The sequence below is a fragment of the Gadus chalcogrammus genome, chromosome 23 (assembly GCF_026213295.1).
Source record: "Gadus chalcogrammus isolate NIFS_2021 chromosome 23, NIFS_Gcha_1.0, whole genome shotgun sequence".
In the NCBI taxonomy this organism is placed as follows: domain Eukaryota; kingdom Metazoa; phylum Chordata; class Actinopteri; order Gadiformes; family Gadidae; genus Gadus; species Gadus chalcogrammus.
Window position 1 is genome coordinate 12759462 of NC_079434.1, and position 18113 is coordinate 12777574.

Here is an 18113-nt window from a genome sequence, read left to right on the forward strand (position 1 = left end):
AAACGCACCCCAGGGTGAATAACAGGGGAACCATGGAGCACGGCTGGAAGTGGTCCAGGACACTGGCCTTGAGAATACATAGAGAAGAGGATAATGGCTGATCACTGCAACAAGGCGAAGCACCAGATCCCCTCAGTCAGACAGTCTCCCTTCATCCTGTACTGTTCATTTATTGTATTTTTAATACAAATAACACATTCCTCGTAAGTGAAAGCCGACCTTGTAATACAACCCTCTGGTTCTGATATCACAGGGATCTGATATCATTGAAAGTTTTTTGTTACCTTGTTAGTTGCTCCTTTATAGAGGCGTGCCAAGGGTGCATGCAAGGTAGGGTGTGTTGGTCCAGGGTGTTTCGATACGATACGTAATAGACCTATGGTTGTACTCACCATGTGTGACTTCTGGGAAGCCAGGTTTCCTTCCCCACCTTCTCGATGCAGAACTTCTGAGGCCCGTTACTCCCTAGGGTAGGAAAACCCGGCACAAGAATTATGGACAGGGTATAAGACATTTAAAATACTGGGTTAGGGCAAAACCGACCTCTTAAAAGAATCAGGGCTCAGGACTAGAATTTTCAAACAAATTTGGCCACAACACTATTTACATTTGTAATTAACAGAATATTAATTTGTTGTTGTGTGTGTGAGTAAGTGTACCCATGAGCTCGGCGAAGCCCCCCAGCGGCAGCCTGCAGGTACCCGTGACAAACTGCATGAGCCTCAGACGCACCTCGTTGTCCACCTCCTTCACCAACTGCAGGGGGCGCCAGAGAAACACAAACACTGAGCAGTCCTCACCACAAACACAGACAAGCATCACGGGTGTGAAGTGGATGAGGATTAGGTTAATAAGGATACTTAAATCTCAAGGGCTGAGTAAACTAGAGGAAGTCACGTAAAAGGTACCGTAAGCTTGCTTAACAATTAAAAAGCCCCCATGTTGTAGGAATCCAAATTAGGTTTGTTTAATGCGAAATGATACATTGTCAATATTTATGCCCTATTAAAATAAATGTAAGTCTATATCATTAGTAAACATGCCCTCATCCTTGTAATAAAACCATAAATGGGAATCAGATACCCCCGGCTGAAGATACACAAAGTACTATTTAAGAATAACTTTCCTGCTCTTCCTCAAGGTCCAACCAACGGAAAGACCTCGTCTACATTACCTGCCAGAACCAAATGATCTGTTTGCTGTTTCTAGTGTAGTGGCGATACACAGTGTTCCTCTGCCAGTCCTGCAGATCCACCTCCTGCATGCCACACAGCATCACCTGCATCGACACACACACACACACACACACGTGTGAGTGTTTGGCTCATTTTTCATACATCGGTACTGGCCATAATACCAACCATAGTGCTGTGCCGAACATGTGCGTGTGTGGAAGAGCACAGCCACTCACCTCTAACTCCTTCTCGTCAAAGTACTGGAGCCACTGGAGCGGAACCACCTCATTGAACCCGTCCAGGAAGGCCTTGGTCTGGCCCTCCACCCCCCGGGAGAACCGCCACTCTGCCATCAAGCTGCACACACACACACACACACACACACACACACACACACACACACACACACACACACACACACACACACACACACACACACACACACACACACACACACACACACACACACACACACACACACACACACACCAATGTGTAAGCCTGGACAATAATCAATACGACCTTTTATCGGTATGAAATGAAGAGATCGACTCAACGCAATGCCCCGTTTTATATTCAAAAGAAGTTACGATAAGAAGACCCTTATAATGATCAAACTGAGATTTAAAACTTTTAGTGGGATAACACATTACATCTCCATATGCTTCAATGTAATAACCCTCAGTTTGACTGTTTAGGAAAGTGTTTAGAATACAGGAGTATATTGTGGTATATATATCCCGTACAATGCCCAATAATTATCCATTTCATCCTAACACCCCACGAATGCATGCGTGTGTGGTGTTTCCAATCATTATGAGGAATTACAATCACCATGACAAAACCTCCTCCTCAATCTGATTAGCGTGTCCTAAAGGCCCAGAGGTGGCCCTCAGGAAGGCCTGTCCCGGCGGGACCACCCAGAGTGCACCCTACCTGATGTACTCCTCCTTGTTCTCCTCGGTGACCTGCACATTGGTGCCGTCGGCCTTCAGGTCGTGGGAAGTGATCTTGCCCAGGATCTCCATGTCCACCGAGAAGAACATCTCCAGGCCGCACTCCTCTATGTTGTTGTCCCTGCGGAGGGGGAGGAGGAGGAGGGGAACCGATGATGGAAGAGAGGAAAGATTAATGTTTTCGCCCTGACTAGCATGAAAAATTCTTTCCCCAGTGCAAGCGGGTGATGTAAAACATGTCCTGGATTCGCACACTAGGGCTGGCCCGAAAACCAATTTTCAAGCATTGTATATCTTAAAAAAAAAAAAATCTCCGTTACAAAGTGTTCTTTTGGAGAGATTTTCAAAACTCGAAAATAATTGTTTGAATAATCCTGATTCAAAAATTGACCAAAATAACCGTGATTATGATTTTTTCCATAATGGTGCAGCCCCAGCAGAAGGCGGGTAGGGTGGCGTTACCGGATCCAGATGAGGGAGTTGTAGAACTCTGGGTCGATGGACTCCAGGTCCTTCAGGAGCAGCTTCTTGTTGAGCATGCGCTTGTAGAAGGGCAGCGAGAAGCCCGTGTCGATGAACTTGCCGTGGAACAGCGCCTGTCGACCGCACAGACAAAAGAGCCAAAGAGACCGATGTCAACACGGTGACAGAGAGCGAGAGATGGAAACAAAGCCCCTCAGTCTGTGGATAAATAAAAACCCTTTCAAACAAAGCTATGGGGACAAGGGGACACTTAGTGATTGGATACCCAAGTAATTGTACTGACATTGTGAAGCGCGATTTGTAATGAAATATTGTCATGCAAAAAACAAGAGCACACAAACGATGGAGATTATGGTGATTCAGCGTGCTGCCCTCGTTGTGCTTATACTGATTGGTTTTATACAGTTACAAACATTTGCAGTACTTTTTTTCTTTTTGAGCATCAGAGGCGTTTGGCACAACGTCGACTTTATGATGTTATGCCATACGCGGACGCTCGAACGCCTTCTCACCCATCCTTGTACTGAATGCATCGGAATTTTTATAAGTGTTCTCCAAAATACTTTATATGTTGCCGTCTGCCCAAATATCCAAAACACATTTTGTCTTCTCTTCGCTCCATGTTGAGCCACGACTCATTTTTAACGGGTCTGATAATGTGATGCCGGTCTGATAACGTGACGTTGATCTTTGAATTAACTGCGCTAATCAAACAATATAAATGAATACACAAGCAGCAATGGGAGTCTGTTGCGTCCAATAAGGCATTTTATTTTCATAACTGGGTCGGACCGAGCGTGGTCGCATTCACATCCAAAGGGAACCGCATCAGGGTGCGTTTGGAAGCGACCCGAGACCACCTCTCCGGCTGGGTCTCGGACCGGCTGTTTGGTCCGCAACCAAGTTCGATGGTTTGTATTCACACCAGCCCAAAAGGTCTGCACCAGTGATTTTTTTGGTTTGGTTCGAACCGAACAAGGCAGGTGTGAATTCGCCCTTATATTCCAAAATAAAAACATGTACTTATTTGCGTATTCCAAAATAAGAATAAGTCTGGAACCTCTCAGGGGCGACAAACATGTGACAAATCAGTGTCACCCATCTTGGTTGTTTCCTGTTCCTCCTCTCAAAGTCGTTGTAAACCCGCCCCATATAAAATTGGACCAACTCGGGACCGGTCTGCTGGAAATCCTTCTGACCCGGAGGGGGGCCAGACGCCGATGCCAGAGCAGCTAAGACAACTACCAGATTTGTCTGGTTCCCACGCTCGGCCGAAACACTTTGCGTCGACAACTTTACAAGGAAGCATAACGCGCTGACACCTGATTCGACTTGGTACGGCCACCTGGAGTGCTGAATCGCCACTACAGCTCGAATCCACACAGGACTCTCTTAAACTTTGCAGGTGTGGGCAGGAAGAAGGTGACGGGTGAGCATGAAGGGTGCGTGAGTGTGCGTTCGGACTTACCATGGCGATAAAGCGCCCTATGAAGCAGAAGTAGGAGAGGTGGTCAGGGTTGATGGTGGAGGCGGGGTTGATCTGCAGACAGTAGTTGCTCTTGCCGGCGTACTCAAACAGACAGTACATGGGGTTGAGCACCTCGTGGGACAGCAGGAAGAACCACTCCCTGAGTGGGGGTGGGGGAGAGAGAGAGAGATGGAGAGAGGAAAAAAGGACGTGTGAATGAGAGAGGGCACCAAAACAAAATCAGACTACATAATTAGTTTAGCCATCTACTACTTTTTTACATTTGGGGCTAAATACAGAAAGTGAGAGAATTTGAACCCTGAGTTCTCCCACTGATGCAACACGGACATGGGTTACGGTTCATCAGACTGCTGCATTTCGAAGCACCAACAATTTGCATTCATTGCCATTCTTACCGAGCCAGGCCACCATAGTCCAGTCCCTCCTCTCCTCTGAAGATGACGTAAAGCCTCCTTCTCAGGTCGTAGGGTTTAAGGGCCATTATCTAAAAGCACGCGTCAAAAGAAATGATTTTATTATAAAATATATCCTTACTTTCCGTGTGTCACCTTTGCTGCCGTAGCGCATCTACAAAAAAAAGCAACCAAATAAAAGTACCCAAATATATTAATAATCTAATTAGCTACCCATTAGTTTTGTATTTTTATCATACATTACTCGAAACCTTTTGGTTATTGTTCTTATCGGTTAATGACTGGTTGACAAGCGTAGGTAATCGGTCAGCAAATAAATAATAAGCAAAAAGAAGAAAGGAGTACAATGGAGAATGTTCAATGCAGTTGCTAGTTTAATGCATATGGGGATAGTAGGCTTTGTATCCACGATGCACAGAAGAGCGTCAGATCAGTGACTTCTGCCTCAGGGTCGCAGGCTCTGACAACTCACTCACTTGCTGGAAAGAGTCTTCGAACAGGGTCTGTCTCGACACAGTGATCTTCACATGGCTGGGAAGTGCATTGGACTGAGGTAACAGAGAGAGAGAGACAGAGACACACGAGTACGTCTGTGAAAACATTTTCAACATATCTTCTCCATCCACGACACTGGGAAGTGATTACCTAAAGTAATAAGTAATGGGAAGTAATTACCTGGCACAGGTAGCGAAAGTGGGCGAGCTTCCACCTGAAGCTGCGCTCGTAGGCAATTTGAGGCCCCTTGGTGCTAGGGAGAGAGCGCGAGAGAGAGAGGGAGCGAGAGAGAGTGCAAGAGGAGTCATTTACGATGTCAACAAGGAGAGGGCATCTCAGGTCATATTCAAAGCGCCTAGGTCCAATAAACATGTCAGGTCCGTGAATCACCACTTTAGGGGTCATTGTTATGGCAAGGCCAATTCATCAAGCCTGGGACACTTGAATGGATGACGAGGGGCCCAGAAAGAAAGCACGAAACTGCCCCGGCGGAGGCAGGGGTCTGAATGGGACTACTGAGTGCATTAGTGTGCCCCTACACAGAGGATTTTCCGGTGCGGGGGTCATTGAAGGTGGTGGTCCGGGTGTTATGGTCCACAAAGTAGCGCACCCCTTCTCTGGTGTAGCGGATCTCCCAGCCCTCTGGGAGCGGCTCCTCGTTCTGGAGCCTGAAAGCCAGGAAACCCACAACGCCCACTCAGAGAAGCACACACACACACAACAACACAGACCACGGTGACACTCCCGCTTTGAGGCCCACCACTCGGCGGCCTGCCGACAGGATGCTCGCCGTACACAGAGCGTTGACATGCCATTGCGTTGAACCGGGCAAAAACCCGCTACTCACCCCTGTGTCCGGGGGTCCTCCCACTGCGTGGTCTTAGTGCTGTGGTTGACGAAGTACACGCGGTCGTTGGAGTCCACACGCCTCTCTGCTTGGGGTGGAGGACAGGCAGGCAATCAGCGCCGGGGTACATAACGAGCCAGGCGCGTACTGTGACCACTGTGGTCTGTGGACCACCCTAGTGTTTGTGAACGAGTCTGGGTCACATCTGGATCCAAATTACATCAGACTCGGATGGTACATGGAATAACGGCTGTTGTGTGACCTCCCGAGAAGAACGGCTAAGAAGCGCACTAGTGACTAGGCAGTATACGAATGATTAAAGAGCTTCCCACAAAGAACAATCTAACATTTACCCATCCAAATCAGTGTACGCTCTGTGCTCCATTGTACATCAACATTACCTACTCAAATCCCAAGATAATAGTGTCTATCAGGCAGATAATACCAGAGCCACCAACGTTTATACAGAGTGTACCCATGAAATCTATTTAAAATAAAGCAGGCGGAAAAAATGCTTAAAATTGACATGGGCAAGATTGATACATTTAAAAAGGTATACCCTTGCTATGCACTACTATGCTACCACAGTACAGCACGGAAAGTAACTGGAAAGTTAAACTCTGCCCCCAGCAGTGTTACAATTGAAATATATCGCTTTTCAAATTACCGGTGAGAGAATAGGGATGAAAATGGCACCAGGGCCGAGGTTGCATCAAACATGGGACCAGAATGTTGTTGTACTTTCACAAGCGTTTTGCTGCTTGTGTATGCTTTGTGTCCATGCACGCTGAGGTGAGGTCGATAGCGTACATGGACTACAGTAGGCTCATGCTGCAGCCATAAGCCCTGGTGAATGGTGGCCCTCTGTGAACCTCAGGTAGAGGAGCAGAACTCACCCCAGCCAGGCGGAAGCGGGCCTAGGGGGTCGTTCTCCGCCGACATCATGGAGGCCTGGCGATCGGGGGGGGGGGGGGGGGGAGAGAGGTGGAGTGAAGTGGAGAGGACGAAGAGGATCCGATCCACCGAGAAGTAAACAAAGAAAATTGATCAAAACCATGAAGCCCAAATGTTCAACTGAAAGGATCAAATAGCCAAACACGCTCTTCAAGATAAAAACAAAAAAATAAGCGAAAGCAAGATTCAAATCAAAGCTATGTTTTTCTATCGAGCCCGACAGGGCGAGCAGCAGGCCGCCTCTGTAGCCTTGCAACGCTGGTTTCGCTCTTTCGACTGGGTCGTTAATCATGATGGCATCGGGCTCAAATCAAAGACTCAGAGAGAGGCCTTCCCGAAGAACACCTGGAATAATGGGCAGATGGAGGAAGGGAAGGGGGGCAGGACCCCCCACCACCACCACCCCCCCCTACTGCGTAGGCCATGGATCACCGTGGAGCAGCCTCCCCAGACACACTGCCCCTTAATCAAAGTTTCATAGCACCTGAGGGAAATAAATGAGCTGGTTTATCGGTTTTGCACCCCGCGGGACTTGTAAATATGAGAACAATTCTGTCAAAAACTCAAGAGCGGTCGTAAAATAGAAATAAAATTTTATTTTACAAAAGCCCTCAAGGGTGACACAATTAGGTCATCAGGCTTTAAAGACCCTTAACTCATCCTGAACGCCCTTCGGAGGGCCTGTGAAGTGGTGAGCAACGGCGTCCCCTTACGGAATAGAGGTATCTCTGGTTGAACTGGTGCATGGCTCCCTGAAGCTGGCTCCTCTGGCTCTGCCACTGCTCAAAGTTGCGGACCGACTCCATGGTGGGCCGCTGCCACGTGGTGGTGCGGGTGTTGTGGTCCACGTAGTAGATACGGCCCCGGTCGTCCACCCTTCTCTCCCAGCTAGAGAGAGAGAGAGAGGCGCAGAAAGAGAGTGAGTGAGAGAGTGAGAGAGAGAGAGAGATACAGAGACAGAGATACAGAGACAGAGACAGAGACGGACAGAGACGGACAGAGACGGACAGAGACGGACAGAGACGGACAGAGACGGACAGAGACGGACAGAGACGGACAGAGACGGCAAAGTTAGGGACGTTGATCAAAAACATGAAGCCAAGCAAACAAGGCAGAGAGAGCTTTGTGAAAGGTTAGGGTCATGGAAGCGGAAGGCAATAGTTCACAAACAGTGGCATTTGTTCCACACACTGATAAATATACTAATTTCCTCCCCTGTCACTAAGATCTAGAGGATATACGTTGAGGGATGGGGTGAGTGAGACTGACCCTGGGGGTAGAGGCTGCGGCCTCTCCCAGGTGGTGGTCCTGGTGTTGTGGTCTACGTAGTACGTCCGGCCATGTGGGTCTTTCCTCTGCTCCCACCTGGTAGTCCCAAGGAACAGTAAAATGATTTACACAAAACACAGGGCTGTTGTTCCGGCCCTTTGAACAGTGAGCCTGGCTTGCTGCTTGAGCCATCGTTTAGCAGTTCAAACGCAGACACGACACAGATGGAAACCTGATGACAAGACACTTGATCGGAGGCGCATCTAGAGCGGCATTGTTGCCTCCATGGCCCTGAGCATTTCCAGATTCAACAGGATTTTAGGTATTGGATGTTAGATAATGGATGGATTGACCGTTAAGTACAGAGGATGTAATGACATGACCATAATCCACAAACAGTATCTCATGAGGCTTCAAAGCCTATGCAATGTCACAATAGAGATCAATGCTGTTATTTCGTACCCTTCAGACCGTCCGGATCACCTCACCACACATTCTGTTTTGCTTCACGAATCGGCCCGTCTACATCATCAACTACCACACAGTCCCTGATTGGCCCGTCTACATCATCAACTACCACACAGTCCCTGATTGGCCCGTCTACATCATCAACTACCACACAGTCCCTGATTGGCCCGTCTACATCATCAACTACCACACAGTCCCTGATTGGCCCGTCTACATCATCAACTACCACACAGTCCCTTATTGGACCGTTTACATCATCAACTACCACACAGTCCCTGATTGGCCCGTCTACATCATCAACTACCACACAGTCCCTGATTGGCCCGTCTACATCATCAACTACCACACAGTCCCTGATCGGCCCGGCTACGTAGTAATGTCAGGATTTGATGTGTGCGGCTAGGGGTCCAGACTGATGCATGTCATGTGATCAGGATAGACTCCAGGCTAATCCCAACGCCCCCCCCCCCCAACAAGGCCGGCTGGTTTACCCCGGCGGCAGGGCGTCGGAGGCGGCCGCCGTGCTGCTGGGGGTCGTCTGCTGTCTGGGCTTGGCCCCGTCCGCCGGTGGGTCCTCAGTGCCTCCGGCGACAGCCCCGCCCTCCCCCCCGGGGGGGGGTGCCGGTTCCCCCGGAGCAGGGCAGGGCGACGTCCCGGCCGCGGGGTCCGGGGCGGGAGCAGCTGACGCACGGGTCGGGGTGCTGGAGTCGGAGGGAGCAGCAGGCGCTGCAGTAACGGAGGATGAGGAGGTGGTGGTGGTGGTGGTGGTGCTGGTGGTGGTGGTGGCGGCGGCGGCGGCGGGGCCTGGGGTTGTGCTGCCGGCGGCCGGGTCTGGGTCTGGCGGGACGGGGTTCTGGCTAGGGTCTTCATGGCTCTGGGAGGAGGGCGGTGCGTCCTCTGTTGCTGCGGTAGAAGAGGGGTGGGCTGCGTCAACGCCGTCTCCGTTCACTGTAGCGTTCAGAGAGAGGGGCAGGGGCGAGCGTGACGGAGTATAATAAATAACATCATGAATCAACTTTTCCTTTGACATATACTGCACCCCTTCTATAGAATATTTACCCATTGGAGTTCAGTAATTCTCTCATACACACACACACACACATACACGGAGAAAGAGACAGAGAGACAGAGAGAGAGATTAGGGACGACTGCATGATTCATGCGTGCGAAGCAACTAAGGGGATTTAGGTCTGCAGATGGCATGGATCTACAGGCCTACATGCTCTAAAGTATTGTGAAGCAGGTGAAGGTTTGAGGTTTTTTTAAGCGAGGAGGCACCGAGGTAGCCTGGCTCCGCCCGCCTAAGTACTTCCGCTCAATTTGAATTTCCCTTCAGTACTAGGTCTGGACCTGCTGTATGTAATTTGGTTTTCTGGCGCCGCCACAGCGGCGCCCAATCAGCGAACAGAGGGCGTGTCTGAGAACAATGACGATAAAGTCGTGCGCCAGTTTGAGTTGTTGTTGTAGGTCGGTAGTTGATTTACAATGTGCAATTTTTCCCTGATAAATTCAATTCGACGAACAAAACCTGCAGCTGTCGTTGACGGACATTTTCGTGCAGACGCGCAAGGTGTTTGGTTTGTGTACAACCTGCGCGTGATTCCCGGCGCATGCCATACGTCACAACCAAACGTTAGCGATTGGTTATGGCAGATCCAGAGTGGCACTGGGCAGATCCAATCATTTTAAACTTCAACAGACACCCGCCTTCAAGTGAGTTAACGTTTGTCAATTGATTAGGTCCAGACTCTCTGTACAAATGAAATGAAATGAAGTGAAGTACGAGAGTCTGGTAGAACCAGGCTAGCACCGAGGTGCGAGTGAAGAGGAAATAGCATCCCGTCGTCAGCAGGCAATCACAATTATTCGGTGACAAGGGTTTTGAGCCTGTGCCTGGGCTACACCTGCCAGAGTTTCCTCACCAGTGCCGTTGGTGGTGGTGGTGGTGGTGCTTGCGTCACTGTCTAGGGGTTTGCAGGCAGCGGTGAGGTTGGATGTGGTGGCGTTTCCGTTGACGACAGGGCAAGGGTTGTGAAGGGAGGAAGGGTCGTGCACCAAATCGGTGTCTTCGCCATTGGGGGCTGAACAGGAGCCTGGGCTGGAGCCATTGGCTGGTCCCGCTTCCGTACCATTCGATGTGCTTTAGGAGAACAAAAGCACAACGCCAGAAAAATGAGTAGTTATATATAAATGAGGGCTGCTCGATTATGGGAAAAATCATAATCACGATTATTTTGGTCAATATTGAAATCGTTTGAGTCAATATTCAAACGATTATTTTTGAGTTTGAAGACATGTATTCATTTCAGCATGTTTCTCCGAATTCTTTAGTTTTAACCGAAAACTTTGAAATTATGCCGTAAAAATATACACAAAATGGTCAAAAAGAAAATGTTCCAATCTAAAATGATATACAGATATGTATCCAGCTGTTCTGCCCTTTCTATAAAACATACAAATAAAATAAAATAAAGATTGTCAATTTTGTGATCGTTTGAGGCTAAAATCAAAATCGCGATCAAAATACGATTAATCGCCCATCCTTAATATAAGTAGTGATAAATGGCAATGAAAGGAGCAGAGCACTATTCAGAGATAGAGATACAGAGACACACAGAGAGAGAGAGAGAGAGAGAGAGAGAGAGAGAGAGAGAGAGAGAGAGAGAGAGACACACAGAGAGAGAGAGAGAGAGAGAGAGAGACACACAGAGAGAGAGAGAGACACACAGAGACAGAGAGAGAGAGAGAGACACACAGAGAGAGAGAGAGACACACAGAGACAGAGACAGAGAGAGAGAGACAGAGACAGAGACAGAGACAGAGACAGAGACAGAGAGAGACAGAGACAGAGACAGAGACAGAGACAGAGACAGAGAGAGAGAGAGAGAGAGAGAGAGAGAGAGAGAGAGAGAGAGAGACACAGAGAGAGAGAGAGACAGAGACACAGAGAGACAGAGAGACACAGAGAGACAGAGAGAGAGACAGAGACAGAGAGAGAGAGCGAGCGACAGAGCGACAGAGCGACAGAGCGACAGAGAGACAGAGAGACAGAGAGACAGAGAGACAGAGAGACAGAGAGACAGAGAGACAGATGCTGCTTTCACACCAAAAAGAACCAAGAGCCAGTTCCGGGCTGGTTCCAGCCTTATCCCAGTTAAGAACCAGTTGGTTTCACACCGGCAAGAGCCATCCATGGAGCCGGCGTGAGCAACGTCATGACGTCACTGCAAACGTCTCCGCTTTCCCCAATAGTATCTGTCTGCGTCCTGCAAGACGGAGGCGTAACTTGTAGTAGGAGGCGTAACTTGTTCTTTTCTAAATCGCGGTCCACGCGAGATCTTTCTCTTTTCGCGGTAAACAAAAAGCGTTGTAAATCACGGTTCACACGAGATCTTCATTGAAGTCGGGTCTTCCGATAATCATGACGGTAAGTACATTTAAGACCTAATATTTGTGGTCCGAGTTGCGGTCATTTATGTACCCGCGCGCGGCGCACCACTGCTACATACAGATCAATTCCACGATTTAGAAAAGTACTAGACACGCCTCCGACTACAAGTTACGCCTCCGCCTACATGTTACGCCTCCTAGTGCAAGTTACGCCTCCTCCGACTACAAGTTACGCCTCCTACTACAAGTTACGCCTCCGTCTTGCAGGACGCAGACAGACCCAACTCGTCACTGGCAGAGTAGTGAGCTTGGACAGAAGCATACTGCCGAAATCTTTATTTATTCTGGGTGGAAATAGTAACATAGTTACGCCATTAAATGCGTTTATGGAAACATTTTTAGCGAGAAATTTGCATTTTACTTTCATAATGTTCGCTCGGTGAATGTGAAGGATGTTTGGTTTGATAGTTATGACGAAGAGGGAACGGTCCGTTCACTTGCATGGACATGGACTCATCTAGCTGCGTTGGCGCGTTGACGCGTTGAACCCCCACACAATTATGGCAAGCCATCCCCGCCAGAAAACGGCATCATTTAGACACGTATCACCTTCATTACGCCGTAAAAAACGCCGTAAAATGTAGAAAAACGCCGTATTTTAGGCCTTCATGCGCAAAAAAACGCCGCTTTTTACTCCGCAATTAAGCCTTTCAAGAGCGCGCGTAAAAAGCGCAGTTTTGAACATCAAACCGCGCGTAAAATACGGCGCTTTTGTGCACATCACAACGCCGTAAAATACGGCGTCTCTCTAGTATGCTAATAATCTCTGCCCTTCTTTTCTCTCAGCCAATGCATTTGAAGTGTTTGCGCCCAATCGCTGAACAAGACAAGCAGACCAAATCAGTTTAGCACAGATCTGCTTTGAGGAGTTCTCCTCTCATTTGTTGTTAGTTGTAGCATCATATCCAGGGCCGACGGACTGCGGGGGAAAGTGAGGCATTCGTGGGGGGCCCAAGCCAGAGGGGGGGCCCATGGCAAAAAAAAAAAAGAAAGAAATTCGAATTATCCACCAGCCCATAGTGTTAGGAGTCGCACATAGTTAACGAATAAAATCACCATAAGGTTCAAGTGCGGCCATAACTAAGGCTAAATATAATTAGACATCGTCTATTGCTGGTTTAGGTGGTTGGCTCTTTTTTCTTCGCTGCGTTCTGCCTTCTGGTGTAGCCTATAACTATAAATGTATCTATTTTTGTAGGCCCTATTTGTTTTTCTGTTTCGGGTTTTAAAAACCAACACACAAACACAAAAATCAAATGCCGTTTATTTGTTTATTCCTTTTGCCCTTTTTCAGTTTCAAAACCAAATCAGAAAAACCAAAAAACAATCCTGTTAATTGTTTTTTCTGATTTTGTTATAAATCGGAATATTCAAAGAACGAACCATACACAGATTCTCCTACCTCATCACTTTACTGACACACACAATGTGTGGCAGTTAAGTGACAGGATCATTCCATAGACAAAAATCTTTCCATCTAACTAATTTAATTTAGGAGGATAGTCATTGCACAGATGTAAGTTAACCAAGTATTCTCATTATAGCCTAGTTATTTCGTAGTTTTGCATATTTATACATTGCATCCTATTTTCATATTTCATGTGGCATCTGTATTTGTATGTAGGCTACAGCATCTGTATTTTAAATGTAGCTTATATCTTCTTTTTACATTTTACCTTTTGCTGAGGTGGGCGCTGTATTAGCCTACTGTATAGGCTGTCTGTATTTGTGTAAGAGTTATTTGTATTGTGTAACCTGCTGGATTATGAAAGTTAGTTTGGGGTAAATAAAGTGTCTGTCTGTCTGTCTGGGGGAAAATGCTGTGAAAAATGTACGCACGGTGCGTTCAGGATTAGGACTGATATTATGTCGGCATAGGCCTAATCAATTGGGTTTTAATATTTGAAGCATTCATATCAGTCTATTCTTTTCGTAGGCTACTCTGCTGTTGGCCGTATTTTTTTGCTTCCATGCACAAATAGTTGAATCCAACAACATTCCTGCGTCTCCAGAGCCCATTTAAGCACCGTGTCAGACTCAGTAGACTGTTACAAGCCAGGCCTCTGGACGTTGTTAGAGCATGGCTCCCCAGTTCATCAGTGTCTCTCTCTATGGCTCCCTCTCACTCCTTTCCACTGTGTATTTATATCGATTGAACAAGAGAGGACGTTACGATAACTCCGCGAAAATAAAGGCTCCATGGCTGTAATAATTAAAATATAATTAACTTATAAAGCGTGTAACAAGACACCTAGATGATCTGGCTGGCTGACTAAAAAGGCACTGAATTTGGATCTTATAACACAGGAGGTCTGGCTTGCGGAATAAAAAGCATTGTGATCATAAAAGCGTGACCATCTGACAAAAGCACAAATCTGACAATAAATGGATTCGATCCGACAACCTCTTCCCTCTATAGCAAGCGTCTCTATCGGTTGGACCACGGTTATCACAACGTTGAAACTGCATTTACTAATCTATATATCTATATGAATATGACGCTACAACTAACGCCAAATGAGAGGAGATCTGTGTTGAACTGATTTGGTCTGCTTGTCTTGTTCAGCGATTGGGCGCAAACACTTCAAATGCATTGGCTGAGAGAAAAGAAGGGTGGAGATTATTAGCATACTAGAGAAACGCCGTATTTTACGGCGTTGTGATGTGCACAAAAGCGCCGTATTTTACGCGCGGTTTGATGTTCAAAACTGCGCTTTTTACGCGCGTTCTTGAAAGGCTCAATTGCGGAGTAAAAAGCGGCGCTTTTTTGCGCATGACGGCGTATTTTACGGCGTTTTTCTACATTTTACGGCATTTTACGGCGTAATGAAGGTGATACGCGTCTAAATGATGCCGTTTTCCGGCGGGGATGGCTTGCCATACACAATGATCAAGCATCAGGTTAGGCGCGTTACTCGCGTTATCCAACGCGAGTAACGCGTTTGGTGTGGCCGTGCCATTAGAAGAAGAACCCTCGCGCCAGTTTCAAAGACAACAACAACAATTTCGTCTTCGATTCAATCCGTGTATGGTTCGTTCTTTGAATATTCCGATTTAAAACAAAATCAGAAAAAAAAAAAAATGACTGTTTTAAATCAGAATATTCAAAGAACGAACCATACACGGATTCACGTCCATTGTTTACTTCTGTGTTTTAAAAAATGCCGGTCTTCGTTGGTCTTCCTGTTTATGAAGGTACCGATAACTCCGCCCCCTGCCCCCGGCGTAAAAGCGGTTCTAGTTCTAGCCCAGCTCAAAAGTGGGGCTGGAGTTGAACCGGTTTTTAGGGGCCGGAGCCGGTTCTTTGGCGGTGTGAAACCAAAACACTGGCCCTAGCTCCGAACTGGCCCGGCACTGGCTCCTATTTTCCGGCGGTGTGAAAGGGGCAAGAGAGAGAGAGAGAGAGACAGAGAGACAGAGAGACAGAGAGACAGAGAATGTGAGAACAACAGAGGGACATAGGCACAGTTGGAGACGGCCCGTAATGGTTTTAACCCAGGACACATATGGCATGATCTTCACTCCATCACACACTACAAAGAGAGAATTACATGGCTTGGATCCCCCGCCATGTGTCTCATGCCCTGACAGCAGGGAACCGGACTGCAGCCTGACCCCCGCGCCAAAGATGTGGGCGCGTTTTGGACGCAGCTCCGCTGTGCCCTCCATACAGGGAGCAGTATTAAATCCGACACCGAGACCCCCCAGTCTGACGAGAACTTTAATGAGAGGCGACGAACGGGACTGCCGGAAATACAAACCAAAGACAGACGTTTGACAGATAAGGGTTGCACTGTTAAAGGAACCACAGTTCCCACCGAGAGGCCGGGGAGTCTTGCCAAGGTCGTGGACGGTTCAACATTAGCTGAACTCAAAATGTACTGGTACATTAATCTACAAAAGATGTATCACCAGAGCCACGGTTTAACAATCTGTTCAATGAAATCTGAGTTTTCGATTAGCACATTTTATGCTGTCCAGGTACAGTCTATTCTTCCAGCCAGGAGTCCTACTATGTCCAGGTACAGTCTATTCTTCCAGCCAGGAGTCCTACTATGTCCAGGTACAGTCTATTCTTCCAGCCAGGAGTCCTACTATGTCCAGGTACAGTCTATTCTTCCAGCCAGGAGTCCTACTATGTTCAGCGTTTCCCTGATAATGTACTCCGAGGTTCCCCTCCAGGCCAAGAGTCTACAAGCAATGGTTGTACTTTTTTGGAGGTAAATACTGTAGCGAATGGCTGTTCGTGTATGAAGAGGATTGTGATGGGTGGGTGTGTTTTGGAGCGTTTCCCTGTTAACAATAACTAAAATAGGCCATCAATCTTCTCAAAGAAAGTTGGTATCACTACGAGAGATAGTGATAACATTTCCCATTTACAAAAAGTAGAAAGGTCGTTAGGCAGCCTTGAAAATGGTATCAATAAAAATGAACGATCCCCAGCCCTAATCCACAGCGAGGAGAAACACGCACGTGTCTTTTAAGACCTCTATTTAATTGACATGACCTGGCCTGGCATGTATAAAACCTGCACTTAGCGAATAACATGTGTTTATCCCGTATACTGGCCATTTAAGTGCGGCAATATTCATTAATAAATGCCCCGTGTGCTGCTTTAAAATGTACTACCAGTACCTACTGCTACTTTTAACTACTTCCTGCTTGCATGCCTGCCATAAGGAAAGCGGCGGAGTTTCTTTTTCTGTGGAATGCACCTGGTGTACCTGCTAACAGTATGTGATTTCAGAACTCGTTGGTTAAAGGATGCTGATTTCAGCCAATAAGGAACAAGACGCGCATGTGTTTGTGTCTCCGGAACTGTAGAGTCTGGTGTGGTGACATAAAGGCCCCCTTCAAAACCAGCTCACCCACTCACTTCTATGGATTAAAGCTCAAGCTTAAGGCTAAGGTCCATTAAAGTGGTATCAATTAAAGAGAACATGTTCTCTGTCTTGCTTGCCAAATCCATACTGCCGGCAGCGTTTTGAATTATACGCATGGCGGCGTCTTTCAGGGATAACCGACACCTTTCCAGGATAACTTTGGGATACCACTGGACCTTGTTTTCCCATCGTGGGATTAATGTGGACAACATTTATTTTTAATTTGTCTGCATATATCCCATAGACCAAGAATTATAGGAAAATAGGGTCCAGGTTGGAAAAAGTTATAATTAAGAGCGCTGTAAGCAATATTTAATATGGAATAAATATTCAATGGATAAGCAAACTCATAACACGCCCTGACTATTCCAGACAATCCATTGGCATACCTTTTCCATTCATAAAAACAGTATATAACAGACTTGCATGTAAGGGACACATTCAGTGTATGAATGTGAAAAGTCAGATAAAGAAACGGTACATCTGGAGGTTGAGGGGATTAAACTCTGCTGGCTTGCATTGGTCTATGTTTGTGAACGAGTGTGTGTGCATGCGTTGTCTTTCCTATGAAGGCATAGCAGCCAGGAACTGCAATGCAGATGCCCGCCTGGCTGGGGCTGTCCCCCCACCCCCGTCTGCTTGCTGCAGCAGCGTGCAGACGACTCGTTCAGTTGGTTTTCAGCACATACGGGCTGCGTCTAAATTACACTTTGGTGCACAGAAAAAATCTGCACTGTGGTTCCGGAGAGACAAACTAAAAGAAGCAAGGACAGCAATAGAAGGAGTGAATTAAAGAGTGACGAGGGAGAGGTGAAAAGAAAGGGGTCAAATGGATTTGATGTAGAAGTATTAAAGGATAACTTCAACCTGGACCCCATTCTCTGATCTTTTAGGGTGGCAAATGCCGAAAAAAAAAATTTAACTGATCCATCCAACATTAAATCGAGAGTGCTTCAGACACTGCAGTGGCAAACCAGCAGCAATGGCACCCTAGGGGAATAACGCAGAGTCAATGTACGTCCCTAAAAAGGACTGGATTGTTATTATAAGGGTCTTGACAACATTATGGAAAGGATGGGGTCCCTATTTTGTGCGACCAAGTCTCACTCAAGGAGAAGTCTCACCCTGAAATCTTGTTGTTGCAGGACATTTCCTTATTGACACTACAATATCAACCCTCCCTCACCCGAATCGCTCCGATGAAACAAAGCTATGCATTCTGTAGTCCGAC

At 47.2% G+C, this 18113-nt stretch overlaps 1 protein-coding gene across 1 annotated transcript in view; it reads right to left on the reverse strand.

Annotated features, from left to right (window-relative positions):
• LOC130376876 (NEDD4-like E3 ubiquitin-protein ligase WWP1) overlaps positions 1-18113 on the reverse strand; it is a 37226-nt gene that overhangs the window by 4173 nt on the left and 14940 nt on the right. Inside the window, exons 8-24 of the mRNA XM_056583783.1 lie at positions 10472-10689; positions 9041-9497; positions 8082-8177; positions 7526-7700; positions 6755-6809; positions 5859-5943; positions 5551-5679; positions 5192-5264; positions 4993-5064; positions 4499-4587; positions 4083-4242; positions 2594-2727; positions 2112-2252; positions 1412-1532; positions 1175-1279; positions 660-756; positions 393-465 (exon numbers count right to left, since the gene is read on the reverse strand). Of these exons, the coding sequence (XP_056439758.1) occupies positions 393-465; positions 660-756; positions 1175-1279; positions 1412-1532; positions 2112-2252; positions 2594-2727; positions 4083-4242; positions 4499-4587; positions 4993-5064; positions 5192-5264; positions 5551-5679; positions 5859-5943; positions 6755-6809; positions 7526-7700; positions 8082-8177; positions 9041-9497; positions 10472-10689 (2280 nt within the window). The remainder of the gene's footprint in view (positions 1-392; positions 466-659; positions 757-1174; positions 1280-1411; positions 1533-2111; positions 2253-2593; positions 2728-4082; positions 4243-4498; positions 4588-4992; positions 5065-5191; positions 5265-5550; positions 5680-5858; positions 5944-6754; positions 6810-7525; positions 7701-8081; positions 8178-9040; positions 9498-10471; positions 10690-18113) is intronic.